This window comes from Eucyclogobius newberryi, unplaced genomic scaffold, assembly GCF_026437365.1.
Source record: "Eucyclogobius newberryi isolate DKJ021-1_F unplaced genomic scaffold, fEucNew1.0.hap1 SCAF_3, whole genome shotgun sequence".
NCBI classification, from domain to species: Eukaryota; Metazoa; Chordata; class Actinopteri; order Gobiiformes; family Gobiidae; genus Eucyclogobius; species Eucyclogobius newberryi.
Genome location: NW_027315945.1, coordinates 18,544,488 through 18,572,295, shown reverse-complemented (window position 1 = coordinate 18,572,295; position 27,808 = coordinate 18,544,488). Strand labels below are relative to the sequence as shown.

Here is a 27,808-nt window from a genome sequence, read left to right as displayed (position 1 = left end):
TACGTGGCAGGACTAATCGGTAGTCCACGCCACGAGGAAATAAGACTCAGATTTGGGCCAAAAAAATCGTCCATTACACCTTTAAGCAGTGGAGGGGAGCTTCGTTTTGCCTGAGATGCGTGGATTTAGCCAACCTTCCCCCATTTTAGTCTGTTACATATTTGTCACTTTAAATAGCAGATAAGTGAAAACAAACTGTAGTCTTGACAGTCTTTGAGAAACTTTCACCCCATTTACAAATGAATAGCGGGTCAGTGCAGTAGATATAAAGACAGACAGAAGTTTTGTAGCCATTCATACAGTAGATTTCTGTCCAGTATTTCCAATCTCAGGGGTGCCCTTAGATCTCTGCATCAGCACTTTGATCTGTCATTGGGATCATTACAGAGTCTACTGAATTGACATAAGGCCAAACTGAAAGACTCGAGCATAATTAAAGACAGGATCTTGTCCTCAATTGTCCTGTAAGCTCTGCAGAAAGACGAACAAGAGAAGAGGAGACTGAAGGAATCACACATGCTCCATCTGTTTGTTGCAAAATACAGCTGCATCGTGAGACCAGTCACTGCTTCAGTGTTTGGATGGACACCAAGTACAGCTGTCCATATAAAAAGAAGATAAATCAGTATTTTAACCACTGTCATTTGATATTCTTATTTGGTGTATTTCTCAGACAATAAAAGCTCTAATTTGACCAAAAATTCCCATGATTTTTAAAAATTATTATTATTTATTTATTTTGTCGGGACGTTGAATGTTAATGAACATACCTGATACACATGCTCTAAACATGCAGGATTGTAGCCGTGGGCTACACTCAACAATTCCAGACCTAGTGTTGGAGTAATACTGTTTTTATTTCATTTCCACATGTTACAATGTAATGTATGTGAGAATGTAATGTATATCATAGAGAAGAAATAGTTGGACCAAGCCCCAAGTTAACGACAGACATTACTCCCTCTATGACAAACTGAGAACTTGACTTGAACTGGGGAGAAAGCCCATGAGCCAGCTGAATGATAGCGCCGATAAGAAGTTTTCAAGGTAACTGCGTAAAAGTGAATTTTCTGTGGGAAAGCGGCAGCAGAAGCAGAAGTCTGTTTATTTTATTAAGCACAGAAGTGTCTCTCGTTTTCCCTCAACGCTACAGCCGGGCTCATTTAGAGTTCACATGCGCCGTTTGCCCATGATGGATATGGTAATGATGCATTAATGCAATCAGGACCACGTCTGCTTTGTCTCTCATTAAGAAGGCTAGCTATCTTGTTGACAATGGTCAGGTCAAGATTGGTCGTGACTTTGAAAGTTTTCCAACGGTGTGATTTGAAATGAAGACGATGGAGATGGAGTCTATTTTTGTTACTGGATGTTGGAAAGTGTGTTAAAAAGAATGATGTTGGAGACACAAAACAGCTGGGACACTGTGAATTAGCCCTGAAAGTCATTTTGAAGTCTTGGTTTCTTTTACTGTGACTTGAGTAGAGGTGGGCTACATTGACATTGAAAATGTATAGCTTGATATTTTTAGTATATCGATAATTATATTCAAACAATATTATGTCAGTGTAACAGAAATGTGTTAAAACATTCGTTCAGGTTTATTTAGCAGAGAAACGTGAAATAAATGTAGCAGAGAAACGTGAAATAAATGTAAAATGAATCAGAAATATCACTATACCCTTACATTTTTTGTAGCATTTTTACTATTAATGATGTACTCAATATTCAAATATAACAAATATCAGCATCCATGATATCATCTACATTTTGATATATTGCCAAGGAGTCAAAGACTAAAGATCAACACCAGGTGTATTAGTTGCTTAAGATGTAACTTATTAATCGGTCTCTTAAAAATGTCCTTTCAGCCTGTACCTACCACTGGTGTTGATTTTATGTGCTCATCATTCTGTAAAAATGTCCGTAAAGCATTAAAAATTTTGCATAACGCATCTTGAAAAGTAGTGGACAGGTCAATATAGACCAACATAGGAGGAAAACAGAGTGAATGAAAGCTAGTACCATAGTGTTACACACTGTTGAGTCGTGATTATGAATTAACCCCTCTTCCCATCTCAGAAAAGAAATTATCATCCCGTTTATTTGGAAATTTAACACGAGATTCATGTTAAATAGAAATAGTAGGGGTTAGGGTGGACATTCAGACACTTTGTGTAATCATTTGAGCATACTCATAGAATTCTCCCTAAAACGAGCTAATGGCTCAGGCTGTGTCTGCTTTGGGATATCATAGAACATGTATCTTTTTGAAATATAAATCAACAGGAGAAGCATATGTATGTTTGCCTAAGTAACTTCTGGTGCTGGTCTGCTTCAAACCCATCATAGTCTTGATATTTCCATGTTTGACTTGTGTGGTCCCTATGTAATTTTAATGTTTTCTGTGTTTGATTTAATATGACATTATTTAGTAACCTCAACAGTCCCCTAACAGTGAAAATCTTAAATCAAATATAACCCAGTGTCCAGATTCCTCAGGGCTGAGGAATGTGAAATTGACCCTGTTTGGATAGTGGGTACAATCTTTTTGTATGTTTACACTACACACTACTGAATATGCTTATGCATAAGCAAGTTTTCACACGTGGCCTCACATTTAGCTTGCAGTGACCGTCTCAGTGTGTGCCTGGATGTAAACATGTGTAATTGTTTTTCTAAGCTTTGGCATACACAGCAGAGTACACATATTCTAACAGCGTCTTGTGCTTATCCAGCCCTCTCTGATATGCTGCTCATGGGATTTTGCATATATGGAGATTTTCTCTGCTTGTTGCATTAATCAAGCTGACATGTGGAGACTTTCCAACTACATTTACTTATCAACTAGATTAGAAACAAAAACACTTTCTGCCATTCATTTTTTGTTTTGTTTTTTCTTCTTTTTTACCGTGAGTGAGGCAATGTCTTTGTCCCACAATGTGTACTTTGTATAAGGATTATATATGTAGTTGTGACTGTAACTCCCATATGGACGATTTCCTTTCCACGTCTCTTCCTGCCTGTTACTGTTACTGTACCCACAGCCACAGTGAACCTTTACGAGGTGAGTTTAGGCTGTCAGCTCCGAGCTACTGCAAACAAACTGAGAAGATTTTTTTTTCCAAGTCCAGAGAGAAAGAGGCAGAGAGAAAGAGAGAGAGTATGTGTTCTGTAGTCCAGGATCTGTTTCCAGTCTCAGCTGCCCGTGTCCTTCCTGAGCCCTCGAGCTCCTGTGGCGGCATTGCCCCGGGACAGTGGGTCACAGCGGCGTACATCTGTTCACTGTCGTAGCGCGAGCAGAAATGGACACAAATAGAAACACTTCCTTAAGTTTCAGCCTGGTATTGTACTTGAATATTGCACACCATGTTCCCTTCATTCCCTTCATACACCCATGTATCGCTGAAGGTCTATGGAGCTTATGCACACACCAGCAGAACACCTGTCGGGCTGCGAGGCCTGCTCCAGGACACCTTCAAATCATGAGCTCATCGGAAAAGCAATTAAAGCCAGCGTAGGCCCTGCACACTGGCGTAATGTTTTGTTTAGCTACTTGGCTTCGAAATTAACCAAACCTGTCACAAGTCATCTGGCTGATGTGGGTTGGGCTCTATTTATTTATTTTTGGTTTCTGTTGGTCCCCACTGCTGCTCTACGGCCAACAATGAAGTGATTCTGAGGGGGGCGATTAGCTGGCTTTAACATCTGCCCTCCTGGGGGGTAGAGTGTGCTCGCCCCACACCTCTCATGGTCTTTGGCTCTGATTGTTGGGTCATGGCCTTGTAGTTGAAGGTGGTAACCTCTCTAACCCCAATCAGGGCTTTGGCGTGTCAGTGGGGGTTCTGAACTTGCACTGACCTAGCCGCTCCCAGTTTATTAAATTACATGCTTGAGTTAACAAAACAAAAGCAGGGTTTACATTCAAATATGTATAAAAGCACAATAGCCATTGCAAAGACAAAGGTTTACTGCTACAAAACACTGGTGTCGGGCTGTTGAGGGATAAAGGAGTGCCCCAATGCTGAAAAGGTCAAAAAGGTTAATGGTAATCCGTCATGCTGGTCCGTGTTCAGCCATAGCCCCAGGACTGACACAAAACAAGCAAGATTATAGAAATCTAGAGTGCTTTATCATTGATGAACACTTATCAGGTTTGTACTTTGTCACTAAACATAACTGCACCCAGCTAATGGGTGTGAATAAACATAAAGAGCATGGCTTATAAGGTATCAAGGTGTTTTATTGTTATTAATTGGTTTGTCTGACAAAGGCCTGGTTGCCTTTTATAAATAAAATTAACTTTGCAAGTAAGACGGTGTGCAGGATTTTTTTCAGTAGAATGAGCGTTACGCACGCGTTTCCTACGCTTCTGCTATAGAACTTGATGTGCAAAGCGCCAACCAAAGTCTTTGGTTGACATAAAGGTTTCATCTATTGAAAAATGTGCCCCCAACTTTATTATTTTATTATTAAGGCATTATTAAGAACATCTTCAAGTACACATGTCTGACCAAATTCTTGCTCCTTCTGCGCTTGCTTGTATTTTCACAGTCAGGGCCACTGAGCAGTCTCACTGTGTTTACTCGAGGAATCATTTAGGAAGTAAGAAAAACACCTCTGTTATCATTGTCATCACATGCTGTAATTACCCAAACACCGGTGGTTCAAGCAGAGAAAACAGTCCGCTGCTGCCGAGGTCGTCCTGTAGGCATGCCAGCCCGGTTCATGGTGCTGCTTGCTTCAAAGGAGGTGTCACTCTTAAGCGGTTATGTCAACACGGCGATGAAATGGGAACACACAGAGTGGATGGTAAAGCCTTGGTCTTCAAAGACTCAAAAGGCAGGTCCACACATACTTTGTTTCTGTGTCACTGCCAAAACAGCAGACAGGAGGAAAGAAGAAAAAAGCATGTTTGTACTGTTAATCTCAGAAAAAGGCCTTTTGAATGTGATTTGACGTATCAGTTTGTCACGGCTGTCAGTGGCAGTAGTCAAACAAATGTGACTGACAGACTTGGATGGTATTTCCTACAACAACACTGCCACGGATACTGAAATGGTCCCATTTACAAGGTCTTTATACTTTCGGCTAAACCAACATGTGCCTTTCTTTCTATCATCTTCTTTGTTTATTTTTTACCCACAAATTTGACTTGTTTTTTTGTGTCTTAACCTATAATTTAGCTTCATAAGAAAATGTATGGAAGGTAAACACTGACAATTTTTATTTATTCATTATATTCCTGCTGAAATTTGTTCTGGCTCTAGATGAGACCGTGTTGTTTTCAGTGCATGGGGAAACCGGAAGAAACATGTGCAGACACAATGAAAACTTGCAAACTCCCCACTGAAAGGCCGCATTCTACAGTATCTTTAAATCAAAGCCAAGACCTTCTTGCTGTGAGGCTGAAGCGTTAACAGCTATGCCTCTTTGCTTCTCAGACCACAGTCTCCAATTTCATGCCTTTATTTTTATTTGATATTGGCAGCCAATTTATGTACCTTACTTTGTCATTTACATTTCTTTATTCAAGGCAACAATGGGCCAAGTCTGCAAAATGTCAGATTGTTTTGTTTTAAGTTCAACTAACTCCACTTTCATATCAGTGTTGCTACATGACTGTGTGGCAAAGGGATGCTGGCTTTGCAGCAATTGAAATTATTTTCAAATTTATGACCATTTGCTAATTTACCAAAGAACTTATATAATTTATAATGCTGTGAGTCATTCATGTCGAATGTGCTTACTATGTCATGCTTAATGCTTCTCTTAACCACATTTTAGGGTCAGTTTATTGAACACATCTTCACTCCTCAGCCCATTCCCAGTCATTTAAGTTCTGTAGTGCTCACACTGTTTGGGGTAGAAACCACTTGAAGTCTTGCGCCAGTGCTCCAGCTCCAAGCCGAGCTTATTAAGCAGCCGCACTGTTGTGCAGGAGTTCAAGCCGCAAGACTGAGGTTATGATTCACTGTCAGAAACGGGGGCAATCGGGCGTCTGATGCAGCTGAGTGAAGATGGATGGAGAGGTAGACTGAGATGTTATGAGGAGAGAGAGGGCCACAGCAGCCCAAAGCTGTACTAATGTACTCTCTGCTTTGCTCTGTTAATTAATACCATGATAAGCAGAATTTTGTTCTCATTACCCCTTTATATTGTCTAAATTCATCTCCAGAAATTTAGTTTGAACCCCACAAATGCACCAGTAATTTAAAATATATAATATATTACAGCATATTTTAAATAGCAGTCAAAGTGGTAACTTCTAATTGCTTATTACCCATGTGCACTTCTCGCACATGTGCATGGACCACTAATTATTTTATATTGTAAAATGTGGCAAATTAGAGCCGATTTTACTTGAAGTAGTTGCACTTGCCAAAACTCTGATCAAGTGCTAAAATACACATGTGAGAGCTGCTAAAAAAAGGCGGGAAATCAAATAAAGACAATAAGCAATCTTTCTGACTTTTTTTTTTTTGGTCAAACTGCACACATTTATACATTGTCATAGACTTGCATTGCCCGAGGACTTGAAACCAAAGCCAGGGGTTGAGTCCAAAGCCGCATTAAAGTGCTCAAAGTCCTTGTAGAGCTGAAACATCCTCCTGTCGTCATGCTGGGACGCTCCACGGCACGCCAGAGCCTCTGCACTAATCCTAACGGCATGGGACTCATTATTGATAGGATCCTAATGCATTACCTCAGGGCCTGCTTATTGTTGGTGCAGATTATTATTTAAGAGTAAACCTAAACCCAAAGAAAGTCTAGTGTTTCATAGAAATTCATCAAAAGAAAATGTTATTCTTGGCTTAGCGTGATACCACTTTGACCATTACAATTGAAACAAACTGTGCTCCTTGCTGCGCGTCAGTGTTCTAACCACAGTAACATTAACACTTTCAGTTGTGTAGAAACCTGACACAGATTCAATGTAGATTTAAGATTTTAGATTGTTATGTTACATTTATTTTGGGAGAATCTTTTTGATTTGCCAACTACTACTACGGCAGGTGTTTTGGCCAATCATAGCCATCCTCTTCAATCATTGCCATTTGTTTTCTCCTTTCTAGTTACAGTAGATGCAAGCTAACAACCTCTCTTTTTGTTTTTTAAGCTATGTTTTTAATGTAATAAAATGTTTTTGTTCTTTGTTTCTCAGGTGCAGTACTGCTAGTCAGTGTCCAGGGCATAGCTGTCAATGTGGACCCAGTCTTCTGCACTTGGCTGCTGTACAATCCTAACCGGGGGAGCAGCAGACAGCAGCAAACTGTAAGAAAGATTGCATATATGAGCTAAATGAATCCATGCCTCCCTGCTTACAATTCCCTGCTACCTTTTTTCCATTTACTCTGCTCCCTGTCTTCCGTCCAGTCCCTCTATTTATTTGACATGGGTTACGGTGATGCTTATGGACATTGAAGGCTGTGTGCCCACTCAACATACACATTCAGGCATGTTCACTTTTGATTGCCTGGGATACTGCACAGGTCCCCCTCATGAAGCCACAAAAATATATATCGGACTTTTAGTATCGTATTATAATGCATTTAATGTTACTGTTTTCATGCCTCCTGCAGTTTGGACAGGATGTTGGCATATATATGTGTGTAAAAGACAAAGTTAAAAGGAGTTAATTGCACCAACTCCTTACTCTCTACAGGGAAACACATGTTATGAATTGAACGGCTGCCAATGCAGAGAAAATGCAAAAAATCCCACAAAAAACATTGCTTTCAGGTCACCTTCTATACTTTAGCTGTCCATCCTGGTCCTATCTCGAGTCCTTGGGTGCTTTATCCCAGGCCTTGAGTTGAAGGAAACACAGCAGCCTCTGAAGGACATAGGAAAGGACAGGATCAAGGTGGTAGGAAATGTTTGGTATTATCATGATGTCAGACCATAAACAGGACAAATGGTGGGCTCTAACGCATTACAAAACAGGACTTATGTGCTTGCTCTTTATTACAACAATCCCTAACATGGTATAACTCTTTTAACTCAAAAGGTGCTTATAGAGATTTAACATTATGCCTGATGCAATAGCTGCAAACATGTTATTTAGTAGCTCAAATTTTAATCTCACAACCATTGGCTTTTTTGGGTCCCAAGAGCATCCCTCAAAAACAGTGTTGTGTGCAGTGTTTGGTGTACTCCTGTTGTAGTTTGGGGTTGGCCTCTAGCCGTGTGCAGCTGCAGCCTTGCCATACTATTTGGCCTATGTTAATGATGTTTCCTAATACCAGACCAAGCTCTTCCATTCTGTCTGCTAACAATCACACAGTCTGCCTATGTGTTTGTATATATATGTGCATGTGTGCAGTTGTGTGTCTAACCTTCCAGCAGTTTTGGGAGTCTCTCAAATGAAAACACGGAGCTGTCACTGGTCCTTGTTGGTCTTGGAGGCCACAGTTGTGTTCCACAGCATTTTTCTGCTCTTTCCCCATTCTGTCTGTCTGTCTAGCCCGGCTTTGTGTGCAGCATTATATCTCAACATTTAATTGTTATGCCAGTGCAAAAGAATCCATTTAAAAAAAGAAAAGAAAAATATACTGCCTCCCAGATGATTTGATTGTTAGACCACCAACTTTTTCTACACTTGCTATTGAGCAGATAGACATTGACACTGTGGTACTTCTGTATGAATTGTATTAACAGTTGATGACTTCATGGCAGACCTCCGGACCTGTCCCGTTGGTGAAGAGGAGAGATGATGAGGTCTCTGTAGGGAGCACACCGCTGGCCAAACAAACCTCCAATCAAGCGTCAGACTATGCCAGCAGTCCGGTCAAAACCAAGACTGTCACAGGTACGTTACAACTTCCAGTGGTGGTACTACTACTATAACTACTACTAACTTCTTTGTACATACTATCGACAATTATTTCTCGGACACAACCTGCGCAACCAATATTCTAAAAAATAAGACCGCAACCTGATTTTAAATGGCTTGCATGGCTGGGATGACAATTGTGCCCTATCCGTTTCACAATTTACTATCAGGATTCTATATTTATATTGAGCTTGCGATTTGTTCCTTCGTGTCTTATTCACAGACATGACAGGCAGAGAAAAAAATGTTATGTGTCTTTGCGTCTCTCTTGTGACACTCTGCTTTATTGTAAGGAACACACTGTTAAATTGTTTTGGGAATACAGTTTCTGACAAGTCTACCAGTTCCGTGCAAAACCACTCTTGCTGGTATGTTTAGCAAAAATAAAGCATCTGTTTATTGCTCCTCTGAGATTTTGTACAGTGATTTAAAAAGGAGTCCAAAACCTGTATTTTTACCTGGAGGATGACTGCAGCAGCCCTGCGCTTTAGGAGCTGTCCCTGAAACTATGCAGAGCCGAACTGGCTACACAAATGGATTGGACTCATGAGCTGGATACACAGACACCACATTTATAAAAAAGTTAATAGTTCTCGTCTGCCACACAGTGAACATTTAATTTCATGCCAATTTTTGGTACGCCACGATTAGAGATTAGATTGAGACATTTAAAAGACAAGCATTTTCAAGATGGATAAATACATTCAAATAACCACCTTATGTCTCCACAACCTTTCCCTGCCAGAGCTTTTAACTACATTAATAGTAATTTTATGTGTTTTCATATGAAATCAGATATTAGGGGGCTTTTTTCATACTGAATATTGTATAATCTTAACATTTAGTGGACACAAGATGCCCATTTTGGTTTAATATTGTATTATTGATGTAAAGTAATGCTTATGTATTGAGATCTGCAAAGGATCTGTTTTTTTGCCACAAATTTGCTCATACTAGAGAATGATTTTCTGTGAGATGTATCAAAAAAGCACATGTGCAGCTTCTGTGGAATAACGGCTATTTACTTAAGCAGCATTTTGTTGATTTCCCCATAGAACTTTGAAAGAGGAGCTCATCGTATAACTCTTTATTGGAGACATTTAGTACTCCTAACAACTTACTGCAATTAAATTATTCCCGTTTGCCTCAAAGCTATGTGCCGCAAACTTTACATTACTTCTACTTGGGCTGAACTTTTGGTACTCATAAAAAGCCTGCAGCCCACAGCGCGCCCACCAACCATGCTCTATAAAGAGGGCAATTAGGAGCTCACTTGTAAGTACCTGCTTATGCCTCTGAAATGAGTTTGAGAAATGCTTTTGCTATCAAATTATCCGATTTATGTGATATTTGCAACTTTGCTATATACGGCTGTTTTGTTATGCCTGATTTCGAATTGACCATGGCGAGACCTTTCTGAAAAATAAATCAATCTGCTCGCTCAAAGCTGATCAAAGCTTTTGGACCGTGATCAACTAAATATAAAAGGTGCTGCTAAAATCTCTCAAACAATGAAGTATCAAAAATAAATACTGGCCATGAATCTGATTCAAAGTGCACTGGTGAGATCATGCAAAAAAAAAAAATTAGATACGATATATATATATATAATAATAAGTACCAGTAGTATTAAACAGAAAGTTAATATGTAAAAAGGGAGATTATACTCGTGATTCACTCCTTAAACATCAGGCAACTAACAGGCCTTTCTTTGGTTGCCAAATGCATCCCAGTGAAATTAACGTCAACACATTTGATACATTTTTATTTTTGGTTCACTATTGAGGAATGCATTGGCTCTACGACCAAAAGCACACGACCCTAAGCTTGCTCAGTCTAATCCATCTTGCTGGTTTCACCTCCATGCATCCAAATGGTCATTTTGAATTGATGTAAAGTGCATAGTTACTGTTTTGTAGTAATCAAGAGGGACTTTCCTCACAAAGCCAAGGTGCCTGTGAAATCCAAATGCGCAGACACACATCAAACCAGCTGAATCACTAGATCACTGCCCCATAAGCTCCACAGAGGGCAAAGTGATATCATACTGTGGGACTAAGAGGCAGCTCAAATCTCCAAAAACTCATATTAGTTTAACCACATAATTCAGCCAACCTCTGTTCCTCTGCGTTTGGTCACTTCAGATGTTATATACACTGAGCCAGTGTGAGATGACTTTTAGACCGTGCAGTGGCTAAAACTCACCAAAGAATTGATATATCATGGAGAAAACATTGAGTTATATATTATGACTTATGTACAATTACTTTTTTGTACCTTGTATTAATGATGGCCAACAAGCATGCAACATCGATTTACATGACTTCTTGCAGACAGGATATGTTATTATGCTTAAAACAAAATGAAAAAGAAGCATTCACATCTAATCCAAATTCTATATTAAAATAAACTAAATATACTGAATCCCATCGAAAGCTTCACTGGTGTATTATAGTGAGAGTTTATGAATACAAACTAAAAAAGTCTACATGTTGCTTAGTTACTGTACATTCATCATGTTGTTTTTCTGTGCTTATCCCTTGTACTAGCAGTCCATAGAGCAACAATTGCAGAGTGAGGTCGATTCTTGTCTGCCCGCACAATTACACTACAAATTGGTTCACATAAAACTAGCTTCTAAGTATTTTCTTTATTTGTCCCTAATGAATGTTCGTGTTGGCGGCCGGACTGTGTTTCTGATTGAGAGCCCTGAGCTTCTCATTGTTCGCTAACATGTACCAGAGTAATGATCTCACTGACTTAACTTTGCAATCCTAAAATTAGCTGCTGGCCCCTAAACGGCATACCTCTGCTCCTGAGAAGCCCGTTTCTCGAGCTGGCTGAACTCTTAAAGGTTGGACCAAGTACTACAGTATATCGACATGCCCTGGTGATTAGATTTGTTTTTGTTTGTTGACATGGGAATTGCGCAATGTATCGCTAATTTATGGGCATTTGAGAAAACAAATTCCTGTATCATGAGGGGTTATTTTTCTATTGTCCTAGTGTATGCTATCTATTGACTCTTTGTCTGTCAAAATTTATTGGCTAGCAGAGGAAACACGGTTGTATTTGGGGTGTAACAAAAATGTTTGTGGCTCAGTGATACCTGGAAAAGTTGGTGCAAACTAGTCGTTCTCAAATGGTTCAGGAGGACTCACAAAATATCTTGTGTGAGAGCTGTTTAAACTTTACCATACAAAAATAAAGGAGAATTAAATTACAATATAAAATGATTCATAATTTGTCAACCACATTACATGGGTTTCCGAGTTACCATTACCATAGCAATTAACAATTCAACAAAATAAAAATGTTGTCTTTTGAATAGTCAAAAGTCCTCAAAATGTTGTCAATAAACAGGGATAAACTGGACCTTGCTACTTATACTCATATATTCACTATATTTTCACACATTATCTTAATTGCAAGCTTTATACAATCATTAGAATAAATCAAATCCAGGCATTCTAAGTTTATACCTGTTAAGGGCCTTGTTCTTATATTTTGGGAACATGGAAGTGATCCAGCTTTTGAGGGTGAGAACATTTCTCTGGAGTGACCTGAATTGATGTACTATGGAGAATGAAATTAGTATAGAAGTGTATACAATAGAGGGGTCTGATGAGAGGACTTGAGGCCGAATGACACTGTCATCCATTACTATTATCCAAACCCTAGTAGCTTGATGGAAGTCAGGCAGTTTTTATTGGCTGCTATGTTCTTTTCAGAAGGGGATAATATTTTCATTGTCGGGTTATTTATATAGTCTAATGTTTCTGGTAAAGTCAATAATTTATCAAGGTAACGATGGTTGGATTGGAGAAGAAAAAACAAGAAAAGAGGGAATAATGAGATTGGGGCCCCTGTGTGAAAAGAATAGACGTTGTCTGTCGATGTTTCTTTGGCCTTTCTGCACTGATGAGTCTATAAAAAGTGTCCTTACATATTCCTATTATTAATGATAAGGGCATTAGCCTTTGTACATGTTGGCTTGGAATCTGGGGTTAGAGCTGGGTTTGAGGTTAATCAGAAATACTACAGCTTCTCTAAAAATGTGTTTTGCATGGTGTTATAGCACAGAATGGGGATAGGATTTTCAGTTGGCAGGAGTTGTTATATGCATTTTGAGCCTTTATTATAGCTAACCACACCTAACTTCAGCTATTTTAACCAAATAAACAACAAACACTGAATTATGTTTCTAACTACCGGTAATCAAATTTTGATTGTTTGTATATTTTGCTGCTTTAAACAGCCTTTTTCTAGTCAGATATGTAATTTGACAAGTCCTTAGTGTTCTTGGAGGATGCCAAAGTTACAGAGAGCACACTCAGAATCAGATTTTTTTTTTTAAACGTTAACTTACAGTTAAAACGTATTGTCTATAACAAAATTCATGCGTTCTTGTTCACCACCAATGGCATTTTCATAAACAAATGACTGCATTTTATTTGTGGTTCTAATAAATGGCTGTAACAAATGGACTCATGTAAATATTTAAATAAATACAGACTTGCAGCTAAAACAAATAGGCGGGCCTTTTCAAATGCACTCAGTGTAGCACCAGACACAGCTGTATCAGAATATACAACACTAGCTCACTGTAAACATTTTATTTATCAGAAAGATGTGCAACATACTCAACTTCACTTACTTTTACTCTAGAAGGAGGTTTGAAGATACAGTAGACAAAGTCAGATTGTAGACTGTTGCAATGTTTTCTCACTTGTACAAGTCCCATGCTCACATAAATTGGGACAATCATATCAACCTTCAGCCAATGAAAAATAAGAATGTCTCTTAAAAGTGTTAAATGTATGCATATAGAGTTTACAGTTGTATGTGACTGGCAATTTCTATCATGTGTGACTTACACTAAGCACGCCACACACCCTCACATCTTTTACAGCAGTGTCACTCCAAAATATATTTGATCTGTGATTAAAAAAAAAAAAACATCTGAAAAAGTAATAGAGAATAGAAGAATAGAGCTGTTAAATGCTGCATGCAATGGCTGTGATGTTTATAGACAGCAATACTGGCTGGACATGGGGAGAAAGGGAGCGGCCCAAGCGAGAAAGAATAAAAGAAAATGCGGGGGGAAAAGTCATCAGAAACGTGTTGGGTCAAAGTTAGACTAATGGCCTTCCAGAGGGTGAGCATGAGGACACAGGCTGATGGCATGAGCTGGACCTGAGAGGGCTCCATGGACTTGTTAGCTTGAGCACAGCTTTAAGAGCTTTGGGTGCTCCTGCCATATTTCTACTTCATTACAAGTTATACTTCTAGCTTTTACTTCTGTCTTTCTCATTTTCCCAAACTGCATACTACTACTTTTTAAGGTCCACTCCCTTTAGTGCTGTCGGCCGCCAAGTCACTATAACAAGATATGGCAGTTTCATTCCAAATAATGACCCAGGATTAACAAACAGAGTCGGGAAATAGCATTTAAAACTAAGTAGGGAGCTATATACAAGCAGCAGACCCGTTCTGCATTGAAACGGCTTGTGTCAGCTTCTGAACACGACTTATGATTGGTCTAGCAGGCTCTCTCTCTTCGGAGTTTGGCCAAATCCCCAAAAGAGCTGGCTAAATAAAAGGTGAAGTGAACTCTTTGGTCTACTTTAGGTCAAGCTTAGCTGTAAGGTCTGGAGTATTGTGACTTTAAATTCTATTTGGGGAGCATAGACCGCCTCAACTATAACACACCTTATCCTCTCATCACCACTTCTCAACTGCATCTAGCATTTTCCATACAACCTTATTTAAACCCACAAACTAATTTCTCAAGATAGTCATGGTACTCTCAACACTTTTCTCTCTCCCTTTACTCATAAACATGGCCTTGTGAGTCCGTATCCTGACTCCGACTTTTACTTCTCTCTTTCATCCCCCATTTCACACTTTCCTGACAATAAAGCCTACGGGCACAAGCTTAAAAAAAGAAAATATGATCAACGGTTTGTTTTCATATGTATATAATATATTATTTATTTATATATAATTTCAATAGCAATAAAAAATATTCCCATCTGTTGATTTAATCTTGTTGTTCACACAACAAAACATGGATAGACATTTAGAGAGAATACATGCCCATTCTCATGGGGTAAAATTTCCCTTGTCTAGACAGTTGTATCACATCTGAAGGCAGTCTCAGATCTCCTACAGCGGCCTACCAGAAATGGCTCCCCAATGCACTGTGACATGACTCTTCTAAACACACACAGCCCCATATGCACCAAAAACACTATTGACAACCCAATGATATCACAGCGGTTTCTACACCACTTTATGCACATTACTCAATGAAGGACGCTCTGTGAAACTTAATCTGTCCTGTCAAAGTCAATACTTGCCATCTGTGACTATGTGTCACTGACAAATAAGCGGAACGAAAAGGTAAGTTGTCATATGTACACAGCAATAAAAGTAATGCTTAATGGAGAGGGTGAGCCATGGTGATGTAATCCTTATGATAGCCATTATGACAAATATAATTCCTCTCCTATTCCCAAAACACCATAGACACCTGGATACATACTCTGAGAAAAATGTGTATTCTAACTTCTCTTTTAGTTGAATACTTCACTAACATGCACCTGCAATCTTAGTCAGTCATTTTCCCACCCACTCATTTTGGGCTTTTTGCCACTGTGACCACAGAACTCACCATTCCTTACATCCACTCATCCTGTTACCATGACAATCTGTTTCGATGTTTTGGCGATAGTTGGGTACATTACAACTGAAAAAGGCACAATGACCTCATTCCTGTTTCATGACAATTGTGGGACAGAGAGCTGCTGAGCAAGGCACAAAATAACATTTTTGGAATATATCTTAATGTGCCTTTGGAGAGCCCACATTCATGAATTCACCCCTGGAGCACTGATGGCTTTAGCATACAGACATCTACGGCTATAACCTAAAGGACAATGCAATCAGCACATACTGTATGGCTCTGGATAACTCTTTTATGTACTCTTTTATTTATATTTCCGGCGCCCATTTTTATGTGTTAAGATGTCCAAGCCTTCTCACTTAACCCAACTTCACTTACCAACCAAGATATCCCTTTGCCCTTTTAAACCTGTAGAATAACCTCTGGTCATCTGCAATGACACCTTCAAACTTGGTATATGATTCTGCTTTGTCAATTATTTTTGCCTTTACTCAGCAACAAAAATACATTTGGAGATTTAGATCTCATGTCTATATTCTATATCTTACTTTTTAATTTAATCTTAAATATTATAATTAGCATTTATGCTGACAAACCTCAGAAGTGCTGTCCCCATTTCTTTTTTTCCCCTTTGACCTTTAGGTTGTAATGTTTCAAGTTAGGGCTAATATTGGTGCTTGTTGCTATTTGATTTTTCTGCTTGGCTGTTGCTATGGGAAGCACAGACAATGGGATTTGGTACGGACCACAGTGGGCTCACCAGGACATGTCATGTCTAGGATCATGTCTAGGACAGTGTGTGTGTAAGGCAGTTCTCATACTTTCTCTCTCTGTTGGAGACAAGAAACCTAAATGCCAACATTACATCAGTGCTAAGAGTTGTAGGGTCAGCTTCATATAACATGAGACAGTTCATTCAATTAAACAGTGAATTATGGAAAGGGGAATAAAAAGCTGGTCACTTTAAATTTTGTCATATCTTTTGTCTCATATCAAAGCAAATAGCTGTATAGCAAAGCACCGTACTTTAGAAAATATCCTCTGCCCGCTGATGGCGCCTATTGACTTTTTGTGTTTATTTTTGCAGAGTCCCGTCCTCTTTCCATCCCAATGAAAGTGATGCCCGAGAGCCAAGCTGTGGAGTCAGAAGAGAGAGTGAAGGAACTAATTTCTCAGGCTTGGGACGCTGTCAAACGCCTTACTCTACAGGTAATTCTCCTTGCACTGTCGGCCTGTACGGCCATTATGATACCTTGTACAAAACTGTTATGAGCCACTTAATTCCAGCACTTTTGACAACTGGGCAGTTTCCTAAAAATCTACTGTAAATGTGGTTCTGTTTGAGGAAGACGTTATGAAATTATGTTTTGATCATGGTTCATATCTTTTTTAAATTGAAGGCAACTTCTTTGGTTTTTGATTGCACAACATCACTAGTTTTGTAAAAGTATACTATCTTATAAATACAGGTAGAAATGTCCACAATATCCCACATTTCTTTGCATATCCTCTTTTCAGACATATGACTTTGGATGTGAACACTTTTTTCTGGATATCTGGTTGGGAGCTTGTCAGTTTTGATGTGCAACAATGTATTTAAGTGCTCCCTCTTGCTGTATCTTGATTGAATTTGTTAAATGACCCCATCAGAACTGGCCTCATCTGAAGTCCATCAGGAGCTGATGACAGCTAGACTTCAGGGTGCAGGTGCCTAGTGGAAGCACTCGCTCTCCTTTTTTGGAGTAATTCTGAATTGGATCATATGGCTTCCACATTTTAATGCTGACAGCATTTATTTTCTTTTTTGTTAGTTAAATGATACTCAAATTAATTTTAAAAAACAAAATTCAAATAATTAGTAAACGTCTATGACAGAATGTTTTTTACCTATTTGTATATGGTTCGTGGCATCACAGATATTGTTGCATGGTATTTAAATAGCAGCTAAACCATGTAAAACATTGCACTTTCATCTTAATTCTTCTTGTTTGTACCACACAAACCTATGTCAATCACACATGAAAGAGGGCATGACGCATGTGAATTCAAATCATGATCTGTAGCCCTGGTAGAATGTCATCTGGTTGAGGTGTTTACAGTGTTTCAACAAAAGTTAACTCAACCTTCTAATAGTTTGCTGAGCCCATCATAGCCTGGACTTTCCTGTCCCCTTCGGCTGTGTGACTATGGACCACACTGTGCAGCGCTGCAGTAATTAGGAAACACTGTGTCCTGTTGACATGGGAGTGGAAGCCAACCAAACCCAGCAGCCCGACAGCTGGCACCTCAGGCCTTGGATATCCCGAATTTAAACCACTCCATTTATTTTAGTGTGGTGTAAACAACATACCTAATGGCTTGCACTTCTGCTGCACATGTACTCAATTTGGCATAGGGACCTTCTTTCCATCCTTTACAAAAGAGAGGAGCGAGAGGAGAAGTGAGGATGTGGTATCACAGTATTAGGGAAAAGGTTATGAAAGCTTATTTTTCTACAGCTGCTGAGCTCCACTTAAGGCTGGGAAAGTTATAGTGACTTTGTACATATGTACATTTAATTTAAATCCTGAACCGTCACCAGATCCTAATATACCGTAGTGACTATTGTGAAATGGAAATGGTTCTAAACTTCACCTCACTGGGAATTTTCTGTATCATGAGGGTGTAATGCCCTGCCATTGACCCAAAAAAACCTGACTTTGTAAAATCAAAAGGGCTTCTCCATGTGTAACAGAATCCAGTGTAAAAATTAAAACACTATCTGAAATTGTATCAGCTAGATGCTTTGTTACGATACAAATGTGCAGGGATTTTACCGTTGGAATCCGTATTGTATATTATTTTATTATGATATTCAACTAAACCCTTAACAACTTGGATCTAAGGTTGGGAACAATGAAATTAATTTTCATGTGTCACCCCAACCACGTTATGGTGTCATGCTCAAGTCTCCGGTTGAGTCGTAGGGAAGACTTTACTTGTTGTTGAGTTGGTTGTTAATAAGTGTGGATGGTGTAATTGTAGTTGTCACATCTCATTAGGGCTTTAGGGCCATGCTGTAAATGTCACTCTGGCCAGAGCGGCTGGGCACTCCTCAAAATGGCCTGTTGCCCTTGGCCTTAAATGTGTGACCCTAAGTGTGACTGTGCTGTAGCTCACTCCCTTGGTCTGCTCCAGTTCCTCTGTCTTCGCACATCTGCTGACCTCTGACCTCAGAGCTCTTGACGGTCTGCTTCACTCCACCCAAATCAGGCCTTTTAATCCTGTGATCTCCTCCCTGTTCCTCAGCAGCCCTGATAATAATTGCATGCGATGAGGACGGTGATTCTATTTCAGGAATTTTGTAATAATTCCTTCTATTTAACACATGCATGTGTTGAACGCTGGCAGAGCCGCTTGTTGCTACCAAAACTGAAATGGGATCTGCTGAAACAGAGGCTGTTGCCATGGAAAAATGAAGTAAGCGTGCTCCCTGCAGCTGCCATGCATTAATGGGGAAGATATATTTTAGTGAGAGAAGAGAGGAAAGCAGTGGGGCACAAAGGTACAGTGACAGTGCAGAGGTGGAAGGTAAGTTTAGAGACACTGACGACAGTCTGTGCAAAAATGTCCAGATGGTTTTCATAAAGAAGAGCTGACCCCTGACTGGCTTTGTGCAGCACATCACTTCATCTGCCCACTCTTTCAATAATATCACCTCCACATTCAGCACCTTCTTTTGGAGCATTTGTGTTTTTTCAAGTTGTTTCATCATTACCATGATTGGTTAAAGATACATAATGCAATAAAGTGATATTAATAATGTCGGTGTAATCCCTCATTCGTCCAGGCGTGTTCCATAGTAGAAAAAGCTTCAGTTGTAGTCATCTGGACTCAGTTTGAAAAAATAGACGTTTCGACTCTCATCCAAGAGTCATTGTCAATAAAAGAATTTAGATCGAGAACTCCGATATTAATACTGTTCTGTAAGACCCGCCCATTGGGAGGAGCCTTCCTTTTTCAAACTGAGTCCAGATGACTACAACTGAAGCTTTTTCTACTATGATATTAATAATGTCAGTAATGATTATTTTTTCTTCAGCGCAATCCAGTTCTAAGTAGCATCTAACTTGTTACAATGCTCTATTTACAGCCCTACTATTATGGGTATGTAATATTTTGAATTACTTCAAGTTAAGAAATGTTCTTGACATATTTATCCTTCTTGGTTAGTTTTGGACAATTTTAGAAGCCCACAATGTCATCGTAGATATGTTCTTAGTATCTGTAAGGATAGACTTGTGTGTGGCCATATCTTTCTCACTTTGTGGAAGAATAAATCTGTTGACAGTCACTTGTAGGGATCCTGTTTCTTCACAAGTTCACTGTCGTTCCCATAATTCAAATCGTTACATATGAAAGTTACAGATTGTTTTGAGGTTATGGCTAGTGTTATATATGCTGTGGTTTAGGTAAAGGTTAGAATAAGTCTAAAGGAAGTGGAATAGATTATACACTCTGAAACCCAATCATCCATCTTACCAATAACATACTTTATGGACACAGTTTCAAGTAAAAATGTGTCACAACCAAATATATACGTACATATTTTTTCAATACCAGACCAATAATTTGTCCCTGTTTTTCCCCACATACTTTCACATTTGATTACTTTTTAGACATTAAGATTGATTCAATTGAAGTTAGTAGAACACAATGATATTATATGAAGTAGAACAAAATACTTTTTATTTAAAAATGTATGAGTGCAATTATAAGAAAAAAATAATACAAGTAGTATGTGCTTACATGTAACTCCTGTGTGGCCAGAGTCCCATCAGCTGCTCCTATGTCGGAGATGACCTCATAGCCATCGGAGACACTCACACATACTTGACCTCTGCCTGGACCCAACTGGAAAAGTGCTTACCCTTTTGTCTGTAACCCCTGAACATAGAAAGCAGCAGAGGCACAGGCCCGAGTTTAATTAGGATTAAAACTCAATTTCTGTTCTGAAGTTGTCAGAGCTTTGGGTTCAAGATCCATCTGACAGTGTCAAGGGAAAATTATGTGGTTTTCATATAATTATCAGAATGTGCTTTGGCAAGTGTCCTGGGGGGTGAAAGCATATGCCCCATATGTTCAGACAAAAGAACTGATCAGTGCCAATAGCACATCCAATAAGATCATCTGAGGTGGACACTTTGGCCTTTGTGAAACTCTCACTCTCTATAAATCTGCAGGGGTGAAAATGTGCCAGTGTAGGCCAATAAAAACTCACCTCATCTGCAGTTAATAATAATGTCTTGGCCCATACCTCTTAACATTATTGCAGTATCCCTTGATATCTGTATAATAGTAGGGTGCAAGTGTTTGTGTGAATCATGGATACTTGTTGGTCATTTAAGCATGAAATATTATTTAATATGGTTGTAGCGTAACACATTGGTATGACGTTTTGTGGTGATATAGGGTACTTGGGTTTTCCTTATAGCTACTGCACTGATCAAAAGGAAACCTCCATCTGTAGGTGTTCATCTCTAGGGTGGAGGACTAATTGTTTGAGATTGGGGGCAGGAGCTGGCGTGGCGGGCCGGTCCAGCCCAGGCCAGACGCACTCCTAAGGCCACTGCTGCATCAATAAACGCAGCGATCAAAGTCGCAATTAACCCACCGCACTAACACAAACAGCTGGGCCAGCAGAAACAAACAAAGCCTTCATGTCACCTGAAGCGTTTATTTTTGCAGATTTCCACCTCAACGAGGGAGACCTCCGGCGCTTGTCAGCTTCTGTAAGCAGTGTTAGAGTTGTGGAATGCGGGCCACAAGGATGGCTTGGTGCCTGTGTGTGCTGTGCCAATCCATTGATTACTGTTGTGGTGGCATATGGGTGAGATCTAGACTGATGTGTTGTCAGGAGGTATTGTGCTCGGATGCCTTTTTCATATACACCAAAGAGGAAATGCATTTTTAAAAGCACATCTGTCTTGTCTCATCCTCACACACAAATTAATCATTTGAATTGAGATCCAGACACTATTTACTCTACAACAACCACTAATCCAAATGGCTCTTCCTCATAGCTGGGAAACTATGCTCAAAACCTTAACTCATTTACATGCACAACAGAAAACCCTAATTTCTGAACTGCTGTATGTTTACATGCACTCCAACAACTGCACTGGCCAAGAAACAGACAGACAAAATATTATGCATGTGTTTTGAGGTGTGCTTACTCATTTTAGATCAGCAGTGACAAATTATTGTTCCCCTGCCATTTGTGCTTCATTGTTTTGGTTCACTATGTAAAAATAATTTAGTTCCCTAATTAGAAATTAATAACTTGTAATTGGAAATCAATAGCTCATGATTAAAAATCAATAGCTCATAATTAAAAATCAATAGCTAATTGTTGCAAAAATGTTTGTATAATTATGTTTGCAGTTTTTATTAACAATTGCAATGTTTTTGTGTATATACTATATCAGATGCCTCTGAACTTTGACCCAGAGTGATTGTCAAACCTGTGGTCAGACAGTTCACTGGAGAGATAGAAAATGTCTATTTTGAGAGTACTCTATTCATGTAAAGGTAGTGACTGTGGGTGGGTAGTCTAATAAAAGGAAGGGGTATCTTGTGTGGACCTTCTGTTCATCTGAGTAGCCACTGAGGAAACAGCGTGTCCCGTTTGGTTCAGGCACAGGAAGATTACATTTGGAGAGGTATCAAGTTTTTCAAAACAAAAGGATGTGTTTTCCGTTTGCTGCAGATCCCTCCACGGAGACCGCGCTCCTCCAGAGTTGCAAATGTTTTCAGTAAGCATGCTGTGAGGGTGTTTCTAATTTCCTCTCCTATCTCTGGGTGATTTCCTGCGTGCATGAAGTGTGTATGAAAAGATTGTGTGGTAGAGAAAGCAATCAAAAATGTGAACATAAATGCTTGATTTTTATCTGATGAAAGTCTGTTGTGCCAAAGTGATATCAATTTATGGGCTAGGAAATTCATAGGAGCCTGTGTGGCCACACAGAGGTTGTTGCTTCTATTTTGTGGGGTACTACAATAGTGATACTAACACTACTAGCTGTACTAACACAGCTACAGCTATTGCCAATCCCACATTAACTGCTGTTTGTAATAGTAGCTTCTACAGAACCTTTGAAAACAGACCATACTTTCCTGCATCTGCTTTACTATGAATTTAATATACTTTTATAAAGTATTTATATATATTTTACTCTCGTCTAAAGTACATTCAAATAACTTTTTGGGAAATTTTGTGAGCAATGTACTGGAAATGTTGTCCTTTGTCTAAATCATTTTTGTGTCATTCACTGGTGTTTTCCAGTGAACCTTAATTCTTTATTTATCGGCCATTTCCTCATGTGCCACCTTTTGAAATCCTGAGTATTTTTGGCCCTCTGATTCCTTTCTATTATAACCTGCACTGTTGGAACCAGATAAACCATCTCCATAAGAACTCAAGTGGAAATGCTCAGGAGAAAGGAGGAAGTTTGGGACTGTCGTTTGGACCAGGGGGTATTAAGACTGAAAGACTTGAAACGGCGTCCACACACATGTGGCTGGATCGTGAACACTATCTGATGAAGCGGGAAAACGATCAGAAGTAAAACTTTGCAGGACCCGCCACAAAAATAAAACAATCCCTTATTTTAAAAGCCTATGATGGGATGCCAAGTTGGGATGAAGAAGGAGAATTAAACAAATGAAAACATGTCTGGAGGCATCTCACATTTAATCAGAGTATCTTCCAAAAGAACATGTTTTAGACTTTTTTTGTTCTTTCGTCTTTTTTTGAACAGTATTTATCTACTTGTGACAGCATAGGCCAGCTTCTTGATCCAAATTCCTGATTAAATTAGTGCTTGAGTGACTGTACATCAAAGTGTAAAAGGATCCATGTTCATTCAAAAGCCTAAGAGGAAGGGATCTAGCCTTAAGTCCTGGTATAAGCTATGGTCACCTACTAAATAACCCGGCTGCCACTCAAGACACTTGCCTTTTTGAAGAAACTGGGGTTTTCACATTTTGCGTGCCTGTTTTTTACAATACACTGGAGTTTAATAGCATAGGCCCTATATACTCACAAGTCCCTTTGTTCTCCAATCTTCAACTGTCATCTCTGAGTAAGCCAGCCAGATAACTGAATTTTCGTTATGGTTGGAGCAGTGAAAGACTTCAATGAGTTAAGTGCATGAGTGGGGATTCTTTTTTTTTGTAAGCAAATGTATACTTGTCTTTTCTTTGCTCATTCTCCAAATCTGTGCCACACAATGCTTATGAAAACCATTCTTGTTCCTAAGGCGTACTAAATTTAAAAGCCTGTCTTTGTCTTTGTCCACCCCATATCATGGACTCTGTTAGGACCTATATCTCATGCTAACACTCATTTAAAGGTGCACCATGTAGCTTTGCGGGTGGAGGGACAGCTGCTTGTCCCTCTTGTACTCTTGGCAAAGCAATGGTATCTGCATGGAGAAAAATAACATTTTACCTTTTGCATTAAGAACAAAATAAAATTCTACACAACCCATACAGGGACATGTTTGATATACTGCAGCTGTGATAGAGAGGTTCTTTGGTTGAAAGGAAATAAATCACAATTCTCACATAATATATTTTCATTTGATAGCTCAATACTGTCATGTGGACACAGAAGAGCTTGTACTGCCATAACCCGTCGCAGCAGTAAGACCGTGCACAAATAACCCCCCGGTCTGAGCTCCAGCCGGTCCCCTGTGTGCTGGACAGAGGTCAGTGCTATTGCAGGTGCCATCCTTCAGAGGAAGTGGGGAGCAAAGCAACTTTTCTGGAAGGATATTAAAAAATGCGGGGGTACTCGCTGCACAGAGAAGTAGAAAAGAAGGAGATGTTAATTCAGGTGTTTTGGCTCAAGCCCAGAGATTTATTTTATTCCATTTGTTTATTTAGTTTGTACCTCGTGCCTGATGACAACAGTTGGAGGGGAAACGTGATCCGTGCTCCGTGTATGTTCAGGTTTGTACTGTATAACATGGAGGTGTGACTTTAAAGTGTGTCACCGGAGCATGTTTTTGTAGTATAAGCCGGCACGTGCGACCTCGTAAGAACTTGATTGGTTTCAGTCTTTTTTCCTTGTGGAGATTTCCTGGTCAAAATTGAAATGTGTTTTTACTCTTTTTGAAGTGTATTGATTTAATGTGTTGTCTGCTCCTGGTTACACTGAGTGAGTTTTTGCTGCATTAAGTTGTCATTAAAGGCTTTAGGTCTCTGGGGTTAGTTACACGTTTGATTTTTAACATTTATGACAGTTCACGCTTGTGTTGGTTTGGACCTGGTTTTAGCCCAGTTTAGTCCTGATGTAGACCTGGTTCGGTTCTGTTCTAGTTCTGGTTATGTCGTGGCATTTTCCAGACTTAGTCCTAGTTTACTCCAAATTTTATTCAGAGTGCATGCTTGTGAGAAAGCATCTTGATAGATAAATACATCCATAGCTATTGCCTTAAAGTTTATGTTGATAAAGACAAGAGTGATATTGACCTGGCCCATCTAAAATGATCCAGGAATGACAGTCATGAACCAGCAACAGGCAACATGTACATTTAGAGTACAGCCGCTCAATTAAAAAACACTGACAATCAAAGAGGTGGTCCCAAAGTAGATTTTTTAAATGTCTGTTTTTTCTACAATATGGCATCAATAAAATGGAAAGAATTAAAACAGCAAGTGGAGTTTGATATCTTAATTTATGATGCGAGTTGACGGTCCTGATATCATTCAAACATGAGTAAAGACATTTGCAGGCCTACAGCAGACATTCAAGAGCCCATCCATCTTTTAGTTGCTGTTTTATTCCACATTAGTTTATGCCCCACCGAAAGACCAGTTGCGTAACCCATATCCCACACTGCAATTATCCCACCGACTTTCAGATATTACTTCTGCCCAAATCTATTTTAAAGTTGTGTCATATTTTTCCTCCTGCCGCACTTGGAAAAGCCTGCTTTCCATGGGCCTCCCCAACAGAAAATCCATTTCCACTATCCTTTTATTGGCAGCTTTGTCTTTGGAGAGCCGTGTGAGGGAATAGTGAATACAGTAACATGCTGCTAATGTAGCTCCAGCATGTGACGGAACAAACTATTTTAGTCCACCCTGGCATATACCTGGCACTTTCCTGTCCCAATTTAAGACATGAGGTCTACCCTTACTTTCTATAACTGTCCCAAACACACAGTCTAGCCGGGACACTGTCACACTCGGCCTACGTCTAGTGCAATGTTTATTGGCCTGTTAGAGAGCTGTTAAACACAATTCAGAGGAATAGCAAACATGACCCTGCTCAACCTCAACTGAACTTTTACACCTCAAAATGTGACATAAAACACACGTTCGCTCCAACTCTACTTGCTGCCCTTTGCATATTTCCCTTCTTGTTTTGGTTAAGTATTTTTGCCTTTGCTTTGCTGAGATCACCGCACTCTCCATGAGCTCCCCGCCCTGGATTAGTGCGTGGTCACAAATGAGATGTGAACCTGGATAAAACACCAAAAATTCTGCCATATGACAAAGTAAATTAAACAAATTAATAGTCACTACGCTCACCGGCCAAGTGGTTTAGTTACATCTTATTGTAAGCCCATGCGTATTTACTGACATGGCATTTGGACCAGTGGACAAGGGAACAGGGGGCACAGTAATGACGGAATAAAGACCTGGTCGTGGGGAAGACATGCTGTCAGTGGTTTTGGCTAAAGTCAAACCAATGATGTTTTGGGATTTTCTGACCTCAGGCTGTTTCTGTGTTTGGACCTGCCATTACAGTTTAGTGCCAATGCTCCCTAGGCCTCCTTTTTTCAGCATTTTTGTGTGTGAGAGCAGGGTGACCACAGACACCTGACGTCTGTCGCAGCCAAAAGAGCAAGGTGGAAGATCTGACCCACAGTTTACTCCCTGACAACTTCTGACATAACCACACAACCGAGCTGCTTTGGCCCAAATGCTGTGTAAACTTCTTTAAATGCCCAGTGCCAGTGGTTAACTTTACCTCACATATTGCACTGTTTCCAATGTAGTGTGTCTTGTCACTACCATACATGTAGCTGATGGGATTACACACAGCTGAAGTAATATACTTTCAGTGTATTATGTCTATATTATGGGTGCCTGTACAATTTATGTCAGTTCATGGCAGCTGATAATGTGTCACAAAGTGGTATACTGTAAATAATGCTTAATAATATTTATTTCAAGCGACAGAAACAGAAACACCAACTGTCAGAACGGGTGTGAATTCTGCTTAGCAATCTGATCTACTGTTCAATTTTGAGATAGAATGATTTTTGCTGTATATTAATTTGACCACAAAATCATATATGAAGTCATTTAAAGCATGGTTGATGTATCATTTATAACAAATCACAATCTTATCCATCTCCAAAAAAAGAGTACCAGAAGCCAAATTAAAATGGGTTTAGTATCACCCTGCTTAAGTTTGAGCAATTCTTTTTCTTCCCATTACATACATAGGCGTTTCACTCATTTGTAGCTTTTTTGCTTTAGTGTAAACTCATGTGCCCACTTGATGGCAGTAAGATAATTTGAGTTGTCATCTGTGTAATGTTTTCTAATTATGACAATTTGGTCATGTTGTGATCAGTCACAACTACCATGCATTTAGCAACATTTGTAGTTTTTGTTGCTAAGGCAAATGACCGCAAAAGCATTCACATGTCATAAGCAAACACCATTAGGGTTATTAGTATGTTTTACTGTAATTGCACACCACAGAAATTACAGGGTTTGGTGCCCGTTTTTTGTCTCCCCTGCCACCAATTTAGAGGCATGCACTCACAAAACATTTCAAAACAACCAGCGAACAGTCACAATTTCCTAAATGTTAGCAAAGAAATCACATAATTGCAAAGGTATAAACCAGTGCTACATAGAACCATTTCACAGAGAGGTTTTGAAATGTTTTATAAACCTATATTTAATCTTATTCAATAACTTCTCTTCATAACTCAGTCTTTTTTACATGAGAATAAAGAAAATGTAGCTGAGTAGTTAGATTAGCATAATAAATTTAACTTAATATGTACCACTTAAAACATCCGCTTTTACTTGCCAACAGTTGTGCACAATGAAAGATCTGCGTAGTTATTAGAGCTAATACTCCAGACAGTGTAATTATTTATATCAAGTTTCCCAGCCATCCATCAAACCGTTGTTGTGAAAGTTCACTCCCACAATTCACTCACCACAAATGTAATCCCCTAGAAACCACAAAGTATCTACCTAATTTCTAA

General features: G+C 39.3%; 1 protein-coding gene across 5 annotated transcripts in view; it reads left to right on the top strand.

Annotated features, from left to right (window-relative positions):
- The window catches only part of LOC140374668 (intermembrane lipid transfer protein VPS13B-like), a 285,793-nt gene that overhangs the window by 91,307 nt on the left and 166,678 nt on the right, over positions 1-27,808 (top strand). For 3 of the 5 annotated variants that reach the window (XR_011929102.1, XM_072461641.1, XM_072461643.1), the window contains exons 20-22: positions 7,166-7,275; positions 8,662-8,812; positions 16,612-16,733. Coding sequence is in view for 4 of the 5 variants with exons in the window: in XM_072461641.1 (XP_072317742.1) it covers positions 7,166-7,275; positions 8,662-8,812; positions 16,612-16,733 (383 nt within the window). In the remaining variant the exon portion in view is untranslated. The remainder of the gene's footprint in view (positions 1-7,165; positions 7,276-8,661; positions 8,813-16,611; positions 16,734-27,808) is intronic. The other 2 variants (XM_072461642.1, XM_072461644.1) reach the window with 1 other exon arrangement.